Here is a 20,537-nt window from a genome sequence, read left to right as displayed (position 1 = left end):
CTGTTTGGAGGGCTATGTGCAGCCATTATACTGTATGGAGGGCTATGTGGGGCCATTATACTGTATGGAGGGCTATGTGGGGCCATTATATTGTATGGAGGGCTATATGGGGGCTATTATACTGTATGGAGGACTATGTGCAGCCATTATACTGTATGGAGGGCTATGTGGGGCCATTATATTGTATGGAGGGCTATATGGGGGCTATTATACTGTATGGAGGGCTATGTGCAGCCATTATACTGTATGGAGGGCTATGTGGGGCCATTATATTGTATGGAGGGCTATATGGGGGCTATTATACTGTTTGGAGGGCTATGTGCAGCCATTATACTGTATGGAGAGCTATGTGGGGCCATTATACTGTATGGAGGGCTATGTGCAGCCATTATACTGTATGGAGGGCTATGTGCAGCCATTATACTGTATGGAGAGCTATGTGGGGCCATTATACTGTTTGGAGGGCTATGTGGGGGCTATTATACTGTTTGGAGGGCTATGTGCAGCCATTATACTGTTTGGAGGCCTACGTGGGGGCCATTATACTGTTTGGAGGGCTACGTGGGGGCCATTATACTGTTTGGAGGGCTACGTGGGGGCCATTATACTGTTTGGAGGGCTACGTGGGGGCCATTATACTGTTTGGAGGCCTATGTGGGGGCCATTATACTGTTTGGAGGGCTACGTGGGGGCCATTATACTGTTTGGAGGGCTATGTGGAGCCATTATACTGTTTGGAGGGCTATGTGGGGGCTATTATACTGTTTGGAGGCCTATGTGGGGGCCATTATACTGTTTGGAGGCCTATGTGGGGGCCATTATACTGTTTGGAGGGCTACGTGGGGGCCATTATACTGTTTGGAGGGCTACGTGGGGGCCATTATACTGTTTGGAGGGCTACGTTGGGGCCATTATATTGTATGGAGGGCTATGTGGGCGTCTTTATACTGTCTGGAGGGCTACATGGGGGTCATTATACTGTTTGGAGGGTTATATGCAACCATTATACTGTTTGGAGGGCTATGTTGAGGCTATTATACTGTTTGGAGGCCTATGTGGGGCCATTATACTGTTTGGAGGGCTACGTGGGGGCCATTATACTGTTTGGAGGGCTACGTGGGGGCCATTATACTGTTTGGAGGGCTACGTGGGAGCCATTATACTGTTTGGAGGGCTATGTGGAGCCATTATACTGTTTGGAGGCCTATGTGGGGGCCATTATACTGTTTGGAGGCCTATGTGGGGGCCATTATACTGTTTGGAGGGCTATGTGGAGCCATTATACTGTTTGGAGAGCTATGTGGGGGCCATTATACTGTTTGGAGGGCTATGTGGAGCCATTATACTGTATGGAGGGCTATGTGGGAGACATTATACTGTTTGTAGACCTATGTGGGGGCCATTATACTGTTTGGAGGGCTATGTGGGGGCCATTATACTGTATGGAGGGCTATGTGGAGCCATTATACTGTATGGAGGGCTATGTGGGGGCCATTATACTGTTTGGAGGGCTATGTGGGGGCTACTATACTGTATGGAGAGCTATGTGGGGGCCATTATACTGTTTGGAGGGCTATGTGGAGCCATTATACTGTTTGGAGGGCTATGTGGAGCCATTATACTGTTTGGAGGGCTATGCGGGGGCCATTATACTGTTTGGAGGCCTATGTGGGGGCTATTATACTGTTTGGAGGCCTATGTGGGGGCCATTATACTGTTTGGAGGGCTATGTGGGGGCCATTATACTGTTTGGAGGGCTATGTGGGGGCCATTATACTGTATGGAGGGCTATGTGGAGCCATTATACTGTTTCGAGGGCTATGTGGGGGCCATTATACTGTATGGAGGGCTATGTGGAGCCATTATACTGTTTGGAGGGCTATGTGGGGGGCCAATATACTGTATAGAGGGCCATTATAAGGTGTGGAGGGTTGTGTGGGGGCCATCATATTGTATAGAGGGCGGTGTCGGGGCCATCATACTGTATTGGGGTCAGAGTCATACTGTGCATGTGGTGGGTACTGTGGAGGAATTCTCCTTGGGGTATTTTTCTGTGTCTTGGGGGGCACTTTTGTATCTTAGTTTGTGGGAACACTAAGAGGCTTCAATGGCGGCAAACTTACTTTGCAAACTCTGCAGAGATGCGGGATTTGCTTTTATTTGTCCCCAATGAATACTAATTTTTTTTTTTAGTGGTGGGGGCCCAATTAGGATTTCTGCTATGGGGCCCCTGTGAATTTAGGAACGTACCGCCCTGCATGGTGAATCGTCTACAGGGGAGGCGGGGGGCGCAGTCAGGTGATCACCACTCAGGGGGTCCTCCACGAAAGCGTTTTGTAATGAGATGGAGGAGCTGAGGGGATAATGACAGCCCCAGTAATTACACGCCGCCGGACGGGAGACGCCGCTGGAATTCCTGATGCTTCGCTCTTAAAGGGCAACAGTCCCTTTATAATAATCGCGTATTAAAATATTCTGCATGTTCCCGAAAGACTCTGGACTCTAATTCTTCACCATTTTCAAGATCTCCGCTTGCTGTCAGAGGCTGAAAGCCAGCGGATGCCTAATAATTCATAGCTGACGGATTTTGTTTGCTGTAATTGTATTCACACCTGAAATCCAGACTGATACATTGTAGCAAACATCAGATCTATCCTGAGGATTGTCCACACTGTAACGAACCCTCTGCTCTCCGCCGGTCCTGAGTACAGAGCTGCTCGCCCTGTTATGTCTCGCTATTTCGCTATCATGACACGATGCAAAGCTGAAGAACGTGATGGGAGCGCGAGGCGGGGGTCTCAGCACCGCAGACAGCTCCAGCTCTGCAGTCCGGGGGGCTACAAAGTGATGGCCGAATAGTAGCTGGAATTTCAGATCCATTAGATCTTTTACTTGAGGCTCAATTTATTATTCTGAAAGGTGTTCTGCAGCAGCTGAGACATTATATAATTCAGAACTCATCTGCTGCAGAACGTCTTTCGAGAAAGCGGTGATTGATGATGAGATTGAGATGTGTCTCATGGGGTGATGAATCTTACATTTACTGGTAGATTGGGGGCTAATAAGGCAGTACACTGTTTTTCAAAAAGAGGTTCTGCAGTAGCTGAGATGTGGATCATGCGTTATGGTCCTGCAGCAGCTGAGGTGTATGATGAGGTTCTGCAGCAGCTGATGTGTATGATGAGGTTGGTTCTGCAGCAGCTGATGTGTATGATGAGGTTCTGCAGCAGCGGAGGTGTGTTATGAGGTTCCGCAGCTACTGATGTGTATGATGAGGTTCTGCAGCAGCGGAGGTGTGTTATGAGGTTCCGCAGCTACTGATGTGTATAATGAGGTTCTGCAGCAGCGGAGGTGTATTATGAGGTTCTGCAGCAGCTGAGATGTGGACCATGCTAAGGTTCTGCAGCAGCTGAAGTGCATTATGAGGTTCAGCAGCTGAGGTGTATGATGAGGTTCTGCAGCTGAGGTGTATGATGAGGTTCTGCAGCTGAGGTGTATGATGAGGTTCTGCAGCAGCTGAAGTGCATTAAGAGGTTCAGCAGCTGAGGTGTATGATGAGGTTCTGCAGCAGCTGAGATGTGAATCATGCATGAGGTTCTGCAGCAGCTGAGGTGTATTATGAGGTTCTGCACCAGCCATGGTGCATTGAGGTTCTGCAGCAGCTGAGATGTGAATCATGCATGAGGTTCTGCAGCAGCTGAGGTGTAATATGAGGTTCTGCAGCAGCCATGGTGCATTGAGGTTCTGCAGCAGCTGCGGTGTGTATTGCATGGTATAATGCCCTCCTCCATCCCCTACAGTATATTGATGAGAAATCAGTGACCTGTAACATACATATATATATATGATCTGGGGGAGGGGCACGATCTGACATTAACCCCTGCAGAGCTGTGACTCGTGGAGGAATATTGAGGCCCCCTGTCCTGGCGCCCGCTCGCTGTCACATTCACCGTGTTGGCATCTGATGGGCTCGGAGTGATGTGTTTGGATGAGGTGGAGAAGTCAACCATTCGTGGAGATGCTTGGTGAGGGAGGACGGGGCTCTGGAGAGGAGGACCTGCCGCCGGAGTTCCCATCATTTCCCTGTCAGACGCTGCTCAGTCACCGCTCTCTTCTACTCATCTCACATTTGCTTCCTTCTGATGGCTGCTACATGTGATTAACATCGCCTCCGCCGGTTCTGCTGCTCCAGCGAGGGGAGAGGTATGGCGGAGACGGCGAGGAGAGTCTCACAGAGAAGAAGTGACAGCGAGACAGGGGAAGACACAATAAACTGCAGGAAAACAGAGTAATTACAGGGAAGGAACAAGAGGAACGAGAGATTATTATTAGAGACGGTGAAGACGTGGGACGACGTGGACAAAGACTCAGAATAAACCAGAGAAGAAAAAGTGAGAAAAAATACAAGAGAAGCAAAGCCGAGAAGGTGAGCCTATAGGAAGAAACCAGGATGGTGGCGAAGGTGAGAGGATAAGACAGGACCAAGATCTGGACCGTGACAAGAAGGGACCAAGATCTGGACCGTGACAAGAAGGGACCAAGATCTGGACCGTGACAAGAAGGGACCAAGAGGGTGGAAAAGGTGAGAAGATGGGACCGGGGCAGTGAAGAAGGTGAGCGGATAAGACAGGACCAGGACGGTAGAAAGGGAGAAGATAACATGGGAATAAGATCTGGATAAAAAAAAAACAAGAGATCAGGATAGTGGGGAAGACGAGAAGATAAGACAAGACCAGGACAGTAGAGAAGCCAAAAGGATAAGACCAGGATAGTGAAGAAGGTGGGAAGATAAGATCAAACGGTATCTGCTTTTCTGGTTCTAGGATATGGAACCTAGAAAAGGGTGGTGAAGAAGGCGAGAGGGTAAGACCAGACTAGAACTGGAGAAAAGGTGCAAGGAAAAGACATGACCAAAATAATAAAGAAGGTTAGAATCTAAGACGGGACAAAGACCTGGATGGTAAAGGTGAGAAGAGAGGACTAGGAACGTGGAGAAGGTGAAACTGTAAGACAGGACTAGAACGTTAGAGAAGCTGAAGAGGTAAGACGGGACCAATATCATAGAGAAAGTGAGAAGCTCAGAAAGGACCAAGATCTGGGTGGTGAAAAAGGTGAGAACGTAGGATCAGAACAGGAAAGTGGAGAAGGTGAGAGGATAAGATGGGGCTAAGATAGGAGAGGAAATAACACTGGATTATCATCTGGGTGGTGGAGAAAGTAAGAAGATAAAAAGTGTTCAGTGTCAGGATGATGGAGAAAGTAAGAAGATAACACAGGACAAGGATGGTGGGGAAGGTGATAATTAAACCGTATTTGAGTGGTGAAGATAAGGAGGTAAAAATGGACCAAGGATGGTGGAGAAGAAAACACAGGACCTATAGAAAGGTGGTGGGGGAGGTAAGAAGATAAGTCAGGGCCAGGATGGTGGAGAAGGGGCAAGGTAAGATGGGAGCAGAGTGGGAATAGTGGTGAAGACAGATCCACGGTCAAGATGGTGGAGAAGGTCTAAGATCGATGGAGAGACACTTGGCAAAGAGGAGACACGTGCAATGGTTACCTCTTAGTAGAAGATCCTTGATGGCTCACCAAATGGATGAACATTGGAACGGACTGTATGGCAAAGAGGCAGAGGGGGCATTTCCCAACGGACGTCGGGTCTGGATGGCGGCCTTCCTTTGCTTGATCATCTTTCTCACCACGTTAGGCAACTCACTACTTATCTTACTCATCTTCACCCAGAGATCCCTCAGGAACACCTCCAACTACTTCCTAGTGTCTCTCTTCATGTCAGACCTCATGGTGGGCCTAGTGGTGATGCCTCCAGCCATGCTGAATGAACTCTATGGGAGGTGGATCTTGGATGCCGAGTTCTGCTGTGTCTGGTATTCCTTTGATGTCATGTGTTGCAGTGCATCCATACTCAACCTGTGCGTCATCAGTCTGGACCGCTACCTGCTCATTATCTCCCCGCTCAAGTACAAACTCCGGATGACGTCCTGCAGGGCGCTGGGATTGATTTTGGCCACATGGACATTGGCTGCTTTGGCTTCTTTCTTGCCCATTGAGATGGGGTGGCACGAGCTAGACTTCGACTTACAATCGTCCAACCTGACATCGATGTCGGAGAAGCAGTGCCGTCTGATAGTCAGCTTACCGTACGCCTTGGTCGCCTCCTGTCTGACTTTTTTTCTCCCGTCAGCAGCCATTTCATTCACCTACTGTAAGATCCTACTGGCAGCGAGAAAGCAGGCAGTCCAGGTGGCTTCTTTGACCACGAGTGTTCCCAATGCATCTGATAATCATGTGCAGGTAAGTACCACTCCACCAACAATCTGCAAGAGCCCAAAATCTGTGAATCTTTGACCTGTATATATCAATAGCTAGATCAGTATCTGGTGACCGTCCATCGCCTCCATCATCAGTATCTGGTGACCGTCCATCGCCTCCATCATCAGTATCTGGTGACCTTCCATCGCCTCCATCATCAGTATCTGGTGACCGCCCGTCTCCTCCATCATCAGTATCTGGTGACCGCCTGTCACCTCCATCATCAGTATCTGGTGACCGCCCGTCTCCTCCATCATCAGTATCTGGTGACCGCCCGTCTCCTCCATCATCAGTATCTGGTGACCGCCTGTCACCTCCATCATCAGTATCTGGTGACCGCCCGTCTCCTCCATCATCAGTATCTGGTGAACGCCCGTCTCCTTCATCATCAGTATCTGGTGACCGCCCGTCGCCTCCATCATCAGTATCTGGTGACCGCCCGTCTCCTCCATCATCAGTATCTGGTGACCGCCCGTCCCCTCCATCATCAGTATCTGGTGACCGCCCGTCCCCTCCATCATCAGTATCTGGTGACCGCCTGTCACCTCCATCATCAGTATCTGGTGACCTTCCATCGCCTCCATCATCAGTATCTGGTGACCGCCTGTCTCCTCCATCATCAGTATCTGGTGACCACCCGTCTCCTCCATCATCAGTATCTGGTGACCTTCCATCGCCTCCATCATCAGTATCTAGTAACCGTCCATCGCCTCCATCACTTCTTCTCGTCACTTGTACATGTTATGGAGGATTACCTCAAAAACCTAGTAGATATATACACCAGGCTACAGAATGTTTATGTTCAAAAGTAGAAAATTTTATTAACATAAATAAAATATGCATACACAATAATAAAAACAGGATGCCTCCAATCCAAAACACCGGCACCATGGGTGCTTGACAGGTATGTAGCCCATAAAGATATCACTTTGGAACAAAATATACAAGGATCATTTCCATTATAATCATTATGACTGATATTTTGTGGCTACATAACGATATGTCTATGATCTAGTAGAGTGCTGGGGGGCACACCCCGCCCCAGCAGCAAGCATGGCGGAGGAGTTGGTTTTCTCCTGTCAGATAACTGCTCCTTCACCCCAATCCCACTGCCACCCTCTGTTATCCTCCCTTCCTTTGAGGTGCACTCTGTGCGCATCTACTCCCCCTCCAACCTCCAACTGGCTGTCATCTACCGTCCCCCAGGGCCAGCCACCACCTTCTTCGACCACTTCACCACCTGGCTACTCCACTTCCTCGCCGCTGACATCCCCACTATCATCATGGGCGACTTCAACATCCCCATTGACACTTCCCTCTCAGCTGCCACTAAACTTCTATCTCTCACTTCCTCCTTTGGCCTCACTCAATGGTCTTCTACAGCCACCCACAAAGATGGTCACACACTGGACCTCATTCTCACCCGCCTCTGCTCCCTATCTAACCTCTCAAACTCACCTCTTCCTCTTTCTGACCACAACCTACTTACATTCTCTTCCCTTTCCACTCCTTGTCTACAACCCCCACCCCACAAACTCTCACACCCTCGCAGAAATCTTAAACACCTTGATCTTCACTCACTCTCTGAATCCCTCCTCCCTCTCACAGACATAAGCTCCCTACACAATGCGGATGATGCTGCCACTCTATATAACACCACAATAGCTGCAGCTTTGGAATCTCTTGCCCCTCTCACACATACCAAAGCTCGCAAAATCAACAGACAACCCTGGCACACCAGCATGACAAAAGAACTGAGGCGAGCTTCCAGAGCTGCTGAGCGCAGATGGAAAAGATCCCACTCCATCGAGCACTTCATCGCATTCAAACAGTCCCTCTCTGCTTTCAAAACCATGCTCGCCACAGCAAAACAAACCTACTTCTCATCTCTCATATCCTCCCTGTCTCACAACCCCAAACAGTTATTCAACACCTTCAACTCTCTCCTCCGTCCCCCAGCACCTCCTCCCTCCCCACTCATCTCAGCTGAAGACTTCGCCTCATTTTTCAAGCAGAAAATTGAGAACATCAGAGACAATTTTAGTAAACAACCCCCAGAACCCTTCCTCCCAACTACCCAGCCCTCCACCTCCAAAACCAAATTCTCCACCATTACAGAAGACGGACTCTCCACTCTACTCTCAAGATCGCATCTCACCACCTGTGCACTTGACCCACTCCCATCCCACTTCATCCCAAACCTCACCACAGTCTTCATCCCAACCCTAACCCATCTCTTTAACCTATCACTAACAACTGGCATTTTCCCCTCAAGCTTTAAACATGCCACAATCACACCTATCCTCAAAAAGCCCTCTCTTGACCCATCCTCTGTATCTAGCTATCGCCCTATATCACTTCTCCCCTTTGCCTCAAAACTACTGGAACAACATGTCCATATTGAACTGTCCTCCCATCTATCTTCCTGCTCCTTCTTCGACCGCTTTCAATCAGGCTTCCGGTCACACCACTCCACTGAAACTGCCCTAACTAAGGTCACCAATGACCTATTAACCGCCAAGAGCAAGCGACACTACTCTGTCCTCCTCCTCCTGGACCTGTCCTCTGCCTTTGACACAGTGGACCATTCCCTGCTGCTGCAGACCCTCTCATCCCTTGGCATCACAGAATTGGCCCTATCCTGGATCTCATCATACCTAACTGACCGTACATTCAGCGTCTCCCACTCACACACCACCTCCTCACCTCGCCCCCTATCTGTCGGAGTCCCGCAAGGTTCAGTTCTAGGACCCCTGCTCTTCTCCATCTACACCTTTGGCCTGGGACAGCTCATAGAATCTCATGGCTTTCAGTATCACCTCTACGCTGACGACACACAGATCTACATCTCTGGACCAGATATCACCTCCCTTCTAACCAGAATCCCTCAATGTCTGTCTGCTATTTCATCCTTCTTCTCCACTAGATTTCTAAAACTTAACATGGACAAAACAGAATTCATCATCTTTCCCCCATCTCACGCGATCTCCCCAACGAACCTATCCATTACAGTAAACGGCTGCCCACTCTCCCCAGTCCCACAAGCCCGCTGTCTTGGGGTAATCCTTGACACTGATCTCTCCTTTAAACCACATATCCAAACCCTTTCCACTTCCTGCCGCCTCCAACTCAAAAATATTTCACGGATCCGCACATTCCTAAACCAAGAATCTGCAAAAACCCTAGTCCATGCCCTCATCATCTCCCGCCTTGACTACTGTAACCTTCTGCTCTGTGGCCTCCCCTCTAACACTCTTGCACCCCTCCAATCTATTCTAAACTCTGCTGCCCGACTAATCCACCTGTCCCCCCGCTATTCCCCGGCCTCTCCCCTCTGTCAATCCCTGCACTGGCTCCCCATCACCCAGAGACTCCAGTACAAAAGCCTAACCATGACATACAAAGCCATCCACAACCTGTCTCCTCCATACATCTGTGACCTCGTCTCCCGGTACTTTCCTGCACGCAACCTCCGATCCTCACAAGATCTCCTTCTCTACTCCCCTATTATCTCCTCTTCCCACAATCGCATACAAGATTTCTCTCGTGCATCCCCCCTACTCTGGAATGCTCTACCACAACATATCAGACTCTCACCTACCATCGAAACCTTCAAAAAGAACCTGAAGACCCACCTCTTCCGACAAGCCTACAACCTGCAGTAACCACCGATTGACCAAACCGCTGCACGGCCAGCTCTACCCTCACCTACTGTATACTCACCCATCCCTTGTAGATTGTGAGCCCTCGCGGGCAGGGTCCTCTCTCCTCCTGTATTCTCACCCATCCCTTGTAGATTGTGAGCCCTCGCGGGCAGGGTCCTCTCTCCTCCTGTACCAGTTGTGACTTGTATTTTTCAAGATTATTGTACTTGTTTTATTATGTATACCCCTCCTCACATGTAAAGCGCCATGGAATAAATGGCGCTATAATAATAAATAATAATAATAATAATACTCCGGTACTGTAGCTGTATAGAATTGCTAAATAAGCCTATTATATGTGTATATGTTGTATGAAAATAATAATAACAATTATGCCTTGTATATATATATATTGCCAGAGCATATACACCTCACAACCAGGTTATAAATATATTTAGATACATAAAGTGCAACATCATGAAAATAGATAGTCAAAATACCATAACCAAAGTGGTCTCAATATCTAACCCTGGTATGTGAAGGCAATATGCACTCCAAAGCCCCAGCAGCAACCTAATCAAGAGACATAGTTACCTCCAAACACTCACTGGGCCGGGAAGTACCCCTACGCGCGTTTCGATAAGCTTCTTCTTCCGGGGGCGTGTGTATAAATGTTATGGAGGATCTCTGCAACAGGTTGTACCAAGCATCTTGGAGACCTGACCCCAGATCTCCTGGGTATGAAGATTGGGCAGATCCTTCATGATAGGATGAAGAGAGGTCAGGGTTTGGTGGAGCCGGATCATGACTTCCAGGACTCCTCGTTCTTTAAGACATTGGCTGGATGTTTGAGTTCGCTGTCCGGATGCAGAATAAATCTGGAGCCTATCCTTCACCTCCTGATAGTATTACATGATGGATGGGTATCTGCCTGGATTTTTCAGTATTGAGGACACAAAGAAAAAGACAACATTGAAGACTGTAGACGCAGTGGTCGGCCAAGGAAACTTAGTGCAGCAGATGAGACACATCATGAAGATGTCCAGCAGTGCCATCAGCTCAGAACTGGCAGCAACTGGCAGTGAAATCAGCTACCCCCTTCTACTGTGCGGAGAAGCTTGGCCAGAAGTGGTTATCGATGCTGAAAAGTACAGGCAGGTACTTATCCAGCGTATAATATAATCAGGGAGGCATCTGACTGCTTTAAAATTTGTTTTGCAGCCTGAAAACAATCCCAAACATCCAGCCAATATCATTAAGAACAAAGAGTCCTGGAAGTGAGAATTACACTCAGAGTACAGGACAGGAGGAGCGGTGCTGTGCAGTGTATATATACAGGACAGGAGGAGCGGTGCTGTGCAGTGTATATATACAGGACAGGAGGAGCGGTACTGTGCAGTGTATATATACAGGACAGGAGGAGCGGTGCTGTGCAGTGTATATATACAGGACAGGAGGAGGGTACTGTGCAGTGTATATATACAGGACAGGAGGAGCGGTACTGTGGAGTGTATATATACAGGAGGAGCGGTGCTGTGCAGTGTATATATACAGGACAGGAGGAGCGGTGCTGTGCAGTGTATATATACAGGACAGGAGGAGCGGTACTGTGCAGTGTATATATACAGGACAGGAGGAGTGGTACTGTGCAATGTATATATACAGGACAGTAGGAGTGGTACTGTGCAGTGTATATATACAGGAGGAGCGGTACTGTGCAGTGTATATATACAGGACAGGAGGAGTGGTACTGTGCAGTGTATATATACAGGACAGGAGGAGTGGTACTGTGCAGTGTATATATACAGGACAGGAGGAGTGGTACTGTGCAATGTATATATACAGGACAGGAGGAGCGGTACTGTGCAGTGTATATATAGAGGACAGGAGGAGTGGTACTGTGCAGTGTATATATACAGGACAGGAGGAGCGGTACTGTGCAGTGTATATATACAGGACAGGAGGAGGGGTACTGTGCAATGTATATATACAGGACAGGAGGAGCGGTACTGTGCAGTGTATATATAGAGGACAGGAGGAGTGGTACTGTGCAGTGTATATATACAGGAGGAGTGGTACTGTGCAGTGTATATATACAGGAGGAGTGGTACTGTGCAGTGTATATATACAGGAGGAGCGGTACTGTGCAGTGTATATATACAGGACAGGAGGAGTGGTACTGTGCAGTGTATATATACAGGACAGGAGGAGTGGTACTGTGCAGTGTATATATACAGGACAGGAGGAGTGGTACTGTGCAATGTATATATACAGGACAGGAGGAGCGGTACTGTGCAGTGTATATATAGAGGACAGGAGGAGTGGTACTGTGCAGTGTATATATACAGGACAGGAGGAGCGGTACTGTGCAGTGTATATATACAGGACAGGAGGAGGGGTACTGTGCAGTGTATATATAGAGGACAGGAGGAGTGGTACTGTGCAGTGTATATATACAGGACAGGAGGAGCGGTGCTGTGCAGTGTATATATACAGGACAAGAGGAGTGGTACTGTGCAGTGTATATATACAGGACAGGAGGAGCGGTGCTGTGCAGTGTATATATACAGGACGGGAGGAGCGGTACTGTGCAGTGTATATATACAGGACAGGAGGAGCGGTGCTGTGCAGTGTATATATACAGGACAGGAGGAGCGGTACTGTGCAGTGTATATATACAGGAGGAGTGGTACTGTGCAGTGTATATATACAGGAGGAGTGGTACTGTGCAGTGTATATATACAGGAGGAGTGGTACTGTGCAGTGTATATATACAGGACAGGAGGAGGGGTACTGTGCAGTGTATATATAGAGGACAGGAGGAGTGGTACTGTGCAGTGTATATATACAGGACAGGAGGAGCGGTGCTGTGCAGTGTACATATACAGGACAGGAGGAGTGGTACTGTGCAGTGTATATATACAGGACAGGAGGAGCGGTGCTGTGCAGTGTATATATACAGGACAGGAGGAGCGGTACTGTGCAGTGTATATATACAGGACAGGAGGAGCGGTGCTGTGCAGTGTATATATACAGGACAGGAGGAGGGTACTGTGCAGTGTATATATACAGGACAGGAGGAGCGGTACTGTGCAGTGTATATATACAGGAGGAGTGGTACTGTGCAGTGTATATATACAGGAGGAGTGGTACTGTGCAGTGTATATATACAGGAGGAGTGGTACTGTGCAGTGTATATATACAGGACAGGAGGAGGGTACTGTGCAGTGTATATATACAGGACAGGAGGAGTGGTACTGTGCAGTGTATATATACAGGAGGAGTGGTACTGTGCAGTGTATATATACAGGACAGGAGGAGTGGTACTGTGCAGTGTATATATACAGGACAGGAGGAGTGGTACTGTGCAGTGTATATATACAGGACAGGAGGAGCGGTGCTGTGCAGTGTATATATACAGGACAGGAGGAGCGGTGCTGTGCAGTGTATATATACAGGACAGGAGGAGCGGTACTGTGCAGTGTATATATACAGGACAGGAGGAGTGGTACTGTGCAATGTATATATACAGGACAGTAGGAGTGGTACTGTGCAGTGTATATATACAGGAGGAGCGGTACTGTGCAGTGTATATATACAGGACAGGAGGAGTGGTACTGTGCAGTGTATATATACAGGACAGGAGGAGTGGTACTGTGCAGTGTATATATACAGGACAGGAGGAGTGGTACTGTGCAATGTATATATACAGGAGGAGTGGTACTGTGCAGTGTATATATACAGGACAGGAGGAGTGGTACTGTGCAGTGTATATATACAGGAGGAGCGGTACTGTGCAGTGTATATATACAGGACAGGAGGAGTGGTACTGTGCAGTGTATATATACAGGACAGGAGGAGTGGTACTGTGCAGTGTATATATACAGGACAGGAGGAGTGGTACTGTGCAATGTATATATACAGGACAGGAGGAGCGGTACTGTGCAGTGTATATATAGAGGACAGGAAGAGTGGTACTGTGCAGTGTATATATACAGGACAGGAGGAGCGGTACTGTGCAGTGTATATATACAGGACAGGAGGAGGGGTACTGTGCAATGTATATATACAGGACAGGAGGAGCGGTACTGTGCAGTGTATATATAGAGGACAGGAGGAGTGGTACTGTGCAGTGTATATATACAGGAGGAGTGGTACTGTGCAGTGTATATATACAGGAGGAGTGGTACTGTGCAGTGTATATATACAGGAGGAGCGGTACTGTGCAGTGTATATATACAGGACAGGAGGAGTGGTACTGTGCAGTGTATATATACAGGACAGGAGGAGTGGTACTGTGCAGTGTATATATACAGGACAGGAGGAGCGGTACTGTGCAGTGTATATATACAAGACAGGAGGAGTGGTGCTGTGCAGTGTATATATACAGGAGGAGGGTACTGTGCAGTGTATATATACAGGAGGAGGGGTACTGTGCAGTGTATATATACAGGAGGAGGGGTACTGTGCAGTGTATATATACAGGAGGAGTGGTACAGTGCAGTGTATATATACAGGACAGGAGGAGTGGTACTGTGCAGTGTATATATACAGGACAGGAGGAGTGGTGCTGTGCAGTGTATATATACAGGAGGAGGGTACTGTGCAGTGTATATATACAGGACAGGAGGAGTGGTACTGTGCAGTGTATATAGACAGGAGGAGTGGTACTGTGCAGTGTATATATACAGGAGGAGCGGTGCTGTGCAGTGTATATATACAGGACAGGAGGAGCGGTACTGTGCAGTGTATATATACAGGACAGGAGGAGTGGTACTGTGCAGTGTATATATACAGGACAGGAGGAGTGGTACTGTGCAGTGTATATATACAGGAGGAATGGTACTGTGCAGTGTATATATACAGGAGGAGTGGTACTGTGCAGTGTATATATACAGGAGGAGTGGTACTGTGCAGTGTATATATACAGGAGGAGCGGTGCTGTGCAGTGTATATATACAGGACAGGAGGAGTGGTACTGTGCAGTGTATATATACAGGACAGGAGGAGTGGTACTGTGCAGTGTATATATACAGGACAGGAGGAGCGGTACTGTGCAGTGTATATATACAGGACAGGAGGAGTGGTACTGTGCAGTGTATATATACAGGACAGGAGGAGTGGTACTGTGCAGTGTATATATACAGGAGGAGTGGTACTGTGCAGTGTATATATACAGGAGGAGCGGTGCTGTGCAGTGTATATATACAGGACAGGAGGAGCGGTACTGTGCAGTGTATATATACAGGACAGGAGGAGTGGTACTGTGCAGTGTATATATACAGGACAGGAGGAGTGGTACTGTGCAGTGTATATATACAGGACAGGAGGAGCGGTACTGTGCAGTGTATATATATAGGACAGGAGGAGGGGTACTGTGCAGTGTATATATAGAGGACAGGAGGAGCGGTGCTGTGCAGTGTATATATACAGGACAGGAGGAGTGGTACTGTGCAGTGTATATATACAGGACAGGAGGAGTGGTACTGTGCAGTGTATATATACAGGACAGGAGGAGTGGTAATGTCCAGTGTATATATACAGGAGGAGTGGTACTGTGCAGTGTATATATACAGGAGGAGTGGTACTGTGCAGTGTATATATACAGGACAGGAGGAGGGGTACTGTGCAGTGTATATATAGAGGACAGGAGGAGCGGTACTGTGCAGTGTATATATACAGGACAGGAGGAGGGGTACTGTGCAGTGTATATATAGAGGACAGGAGGAGCGGTGCTGTGCAGTGTATATATACAGGACAGGAGGAGTGGTACTGTGCAGTGTATATATACAGGAGGAGTGGTACTGTGCAATGTATATATACAGGACAGGAGGAGTGGTAATGTCCAGTGTATATATACAGGAGGAGTGGTACTGTGCAGTGTATATATACAGGAGGAGGGGTACTGTGCAGTGTATATATACAGGACAGGAGGAGTGATGCTGTGCAGTGTATATATACAGGAGGAGCGGTACTGTGCAGTGTATATATACAGGAGGAGCGGTACTGTGCAGTGTATATATACAGGAGGAGTGGTACTGTGCAGTGTATATATACAGGAGGAGTGGTACTGTGCAGTGTATATATACAGGAGGAGTGGTACTGTGCAGTGTATATATACAGGAGGAGTGGTACTGTGCAGTGTATATATACAGGAGGAGTGGTACTGTGCAGTGTATATATACAGGAGGAGTGGTACTGTGCAGTGTATATATACAGGAGGAGGGGTACTGTGCAGTGTATATATACAGGAGGAGTGGTACTGTGCAGTGTATATATACAGGAGGAGCAGTACTGTGCAGTGTATATATACAGGAGGAGGGGAACTGTGCAGTGTATATATACAGGAGGAGTGGTACTGTGCAGTGTATATATACAGGAGGAGCGGTACTGTGCAGTGTATATATACAGGAGGAGCGGTACTGTGCAGAGTATATATATATACAGGAGGAGCGGTACTGTGCAGTGTATATATACAGGAGGAGTGGTACTGTGCAGTGTATATATATACAGGAGGAGGGGTACTGTGCAGTGTATATATACAGGAGTAGTGGTACTGTGCAGTGTATATATACAGGAGGAGTGGTACTGTGCAGTGTATATATACAGGAGGAGGGGTACTGTGCAGTGTATATATACAGGAGGAGTGGTACTGTGCAGTGTATATATACAGGAGGAGGGGTACTGTGCAGTGTATATATACAGGAGGAGGGGTACTGTGCAGTGTATATATACAGGAGGAGTGGTACTGTGCAGTGTATATATACAGGAGGAGTGGTACTGTGCAGTGTATATATACAGGAGGAGTGGTACTGTGCAGTGTATATATACAGGAGGAGGGGTACTGTGCAGTGTATATATACAGGAGGAGGGGTACTGTGCAGTGTATATATACAGGAGGAGTGGTACTGTGCAGTGTATATATACAGGAGGAGTGGTACTGTGCAGTGTATATATACAGGAGGAGGGGTACTGTGCAGTGTATATATACAGGAGGAGTGGTACTGTGCAGTGTATATATACAGGAGGAGTGGTACTGTGCTGTGTATATATACAGGAGGAGTGGTACTGTGCAGTGTATATATACAGGAGGAGGGGTACTGTGCAGTGTATATATACAGGAGGAGCGGTACTGTGCAGTGTATATATACAGGAGGAGGGGTACTGTGCAGTGTATATATACAGGAGGAGCGGTACTGTGCAGTGTATATATATAGGACAGGAGGAGTGGTACTGTGCAGTGTATATATACAGGAGGAGGGGTACTGTGCAGTGTATATATACAGGAGGAGTGGTACTGTGCAGTGTATATATACAGGAGGAGTGGTACTGTGCAGTGTATATATACAGGAGGAGTGGTACTGTGCAGTGTATATATATATACAGGACAGGAGGAGCGGTACTGTGCAGTGTATATATACAGGAGGAGGGGTACTGTGCAGTGTATATATACAGGAGGAGGGGTACTGTGCAGTGTATATATACAGGACAGGAGGAGTGGTACTGTACAGTGTATATATATACAGGAGGAGTGGTACTGTGCAGTGTATATATACAGGAGGAGTGGTACTGTGCAGTGTATATATACAGGAGGAGTGGTACTGTGCAGTGTATATATATATACAGGACAGGAGGAGTGGTACTGTGCAGTGTATATATACAGGAGGAGTGGTACTGTGCAGTGTATATATACAGGACAGGAGGAGGGTACTGTGCAGTGTATATATACAGGAGGAGGGGTACTGTGCAGTGTATATATACAGGAGGAGTGGTACTGTGCAGTGTATATATACAGGAGGAGGGGTACTGTGCAGTGTATATATACAGGAGGAGCGGTACTGTGCAGTGTATATATATAGGACAGGAGGAGTGGTACTGTGCAGTGTATATATACAGGAGGAGTGGTACTGTGCAGTATATATATACAGGAGGAGTGGTACTGTGCAGTGTATATATACAGGAGGAGTGGTACTGTGCAGTGTATATATACAGGAGGAGCGGTACTATGCAGTGTATATATACAGGAGGAGTGGTACTGTGCAGTGTATATATACAGGAGGAGTGGTACTGTGCAGTGTATATATACAGGAGGAGGGGTACTGTGCAGTGTATATATACAGGAGGAGCGGTACTGTGCAGTGTATATATATAGGACAGGAGAAGTGGTACTGTGCAGTGTATATATACAGGAGGAGTGGTACTGTGCAGTATATATATACAGGAGGGGTGGTACTGTGCAGTGTATATATACAGGAGGAGTGGTACTGTGCAGTGTATATATACAGGAGGAGCGGTACTATGCAGTGTATATATACAGGAGGAGTGGTACTGTGCAGTGTATATATACAGGAGGAGTGGTACTGTGCAGTGTATATATACAGGAGGAGGGGTACTGTGCAGTGTATATATACAGGAGGAGCGGTACTATGCAGTGTATATATACAGGAGGAGTGGTACTGTGCAGTGTATATATACAGGAGGAGTGGTACTGTGCAGTGTATATATACAGGAGGAGTGGTACTGTGCAGTGTATATATACAGGAGGAGTGGTACTGTGCAGTGTATATATACAGGAGGAGGGGTACTGTGCAGTGTATATATACAGGAGGAGTGGTACTGTGCAGTGTATATATACAGGAGGAGTGGTACTGTGCAGTGTATATATACAGGACAGGAGGAGTGGTACTGTGCAGTGTATATATACAGGAGGAGTGGTACTGTGCAGTGTATATATACAGGAGGAGTGGTACTGTGCAGTGTATATATACAGGAGGAGTGGTACTGTGCAGTGTATATATATACAGGAGGAGTGGTACTGTGCAGTGTATATATACAGGAGGAGTAGTACTGTGCAGTGTATATATACAGGAGGAGTGGTACTGTGCAGTGTATATATACAGGAGGAGGGGTACTGTGCAGTGTATATATACAGGAGGAGTGGTACGGTGCAGTGTATATATACAGGACAGGAGGAGTGGTACTGTGCAGTGTATATATACAGGAGGAGCGGTACTGTGCAGTGTATATATACAGGAGGAGGGGTACTGTGCAGTGTATATATACAGGAGGAGTGGTACTGTGCAGTGTATATATACAGGAGGAGTGGTACTGTGCAGTGTATATATACAGGAGAAGTGGTACTGTGCAGTGTATATATACAGGAGGAGGGGTACTGTGCAGTGTATATATACAGGAGGAGGGGTACTGTGCAGTGTATATATACAGGAGGAGTGGTACTGTGCAGTGTATATATACAGGACAGGAGGAGTGGTACTGTGCAGTATATACAGGACAGGAGGAGTGGTACTGTGCAGTGTATATATACAGGAGGAGTGGTACTGTGCAGTGTATATATACAGGAGGAGTGGTACTGTGCAGTGTATATATACAGGACAGGAGGAGTGGTACTGTGCAGTATATACAGGACAGGAGGAGTGGTACTGTGCAGTGTATATATACAGGAGGAGTGGTACTGTGCAGTGTATATATACAGGAGGAGTGGTACTGTGCAGTGTATATATACAGGAGGAGTGGTACTGTGCAGTGTATATATACAGGAGGAGTGGTACTGTGCAGTGTATATATACAGGACAGGAGGATAGGTACTGTGCAGTATATACAGGACAGGAGGAGTGGTACTGTGCAGTGTATATATACAGGAGGAGTGGTACTGTGCAGTGTATATATACAGGAGGAGCGGTACTGTGCAGTGTATATATACAGGAGGAGTGGTACTGTGCAGTGTATATATACACAGGAGGAGTGGTACTGTGCAGTGTATATATACAGGACAGGAGGAGTGGTACTGTGCAGTGTATATATACAGGACAGGAGGAGTGGTACTGTGCAGTGTATATATACAGGACAGGAGGAGCGGTACAGTGCAGTGTATATATACAGGACAGGAGGAGTGGTACTGTGCAGTGTATATATACAGGACAGGAGGAGTGGTGCTGTGCAGTGTATATATACAGGAGGAGGGTACTGTGCAGTGTATATATACAGGACAGGAGGAGTGGTACTGTGCAGTGTATATAGACAGGAGGAGTGGTACTGTGCAGTGTATATATACAGGAGGAGCGGTACTGTGCAGTGTATATATACAGGACAGGAGGAGCGGTACTGTGCAGTGTATATATACAGGACAGGAGGAGTGGTACTGTGCAGTGTATATATACAGGAGGAGTGGTACTGTGCAGTGTATATATACAGGACAGGAGGAGCGGTACTGTGCAGTGTATATATACAGGACAGGAGGAGTGGTACTGTGCAGTGTATATAGACAGGAGGAGTGGTACTGTGCAGTGTATATATACAGGAGGAGTGGTGCTGTGCAGTGTATATATACAGGACAGGAGGAGCGGTACTGTGCAGTGTATATATACAGGACAGGAGGAGTGGTACTGTGCAGTGTATATATACAGGACAGGAGGAGTGGTACTGTGCAGTGTATATATACAGGAGGAGTGGTACTGTGCAGTGTATATATACAGGAGGAGTGGTACTGTGCAGTGTATATATACAGGAGGAGTGGTACTGTGCAGTGTATATATACAGGAGGAGCGG

General features: G+C 47.4%; 1 protein-coding gene across 1 annotated transcript in view; it reads left to right on the top strand.

Moving 5' to 3' along the window:
* Positions 1 to 3,925: 3,925 nt before the first annotated feature.
* The window catches only part of HTR6 (5-hydroxytryptamine receptor 6), a 37,656-nt gene continuing 21,044 nt past the window's right edge, over positions 3,926 to 20,537 (top strand). The window contains exon 1 of the mRNA XM_069740698.1: positions 3,926 to 6,309. Coding sequence (XP_069596799.1) covers positions 5,515 to 6,309 — 795 coding nt within the window. The 5' untranslated portion in view covers positions 3,926 to 5,514. The remainder of the gene's footprint in view (positions 6,310 to 20,537) is intronic.

Source organism: Ranitomeya imitator, chromosome 10 (genome assembly GCF_032444005.1).
Source record: "Ranitomeya imitator isolate aRanImi1 chromosome 10, aRanImi1.pri, whole genome shotgun sequence".
NCBI classification, from domain to species: Eukaryota; Metazoa; Chordata; class Amphibia; order Anura; family Dendrobatidae; genus Ranitomeya; species Ranitomeya imitator.
The sequence above is the reverse complement of the archived record's forward strand: the minus strand, read 5'-3'. Positions and strand labels throughout refer to the sequence as shown.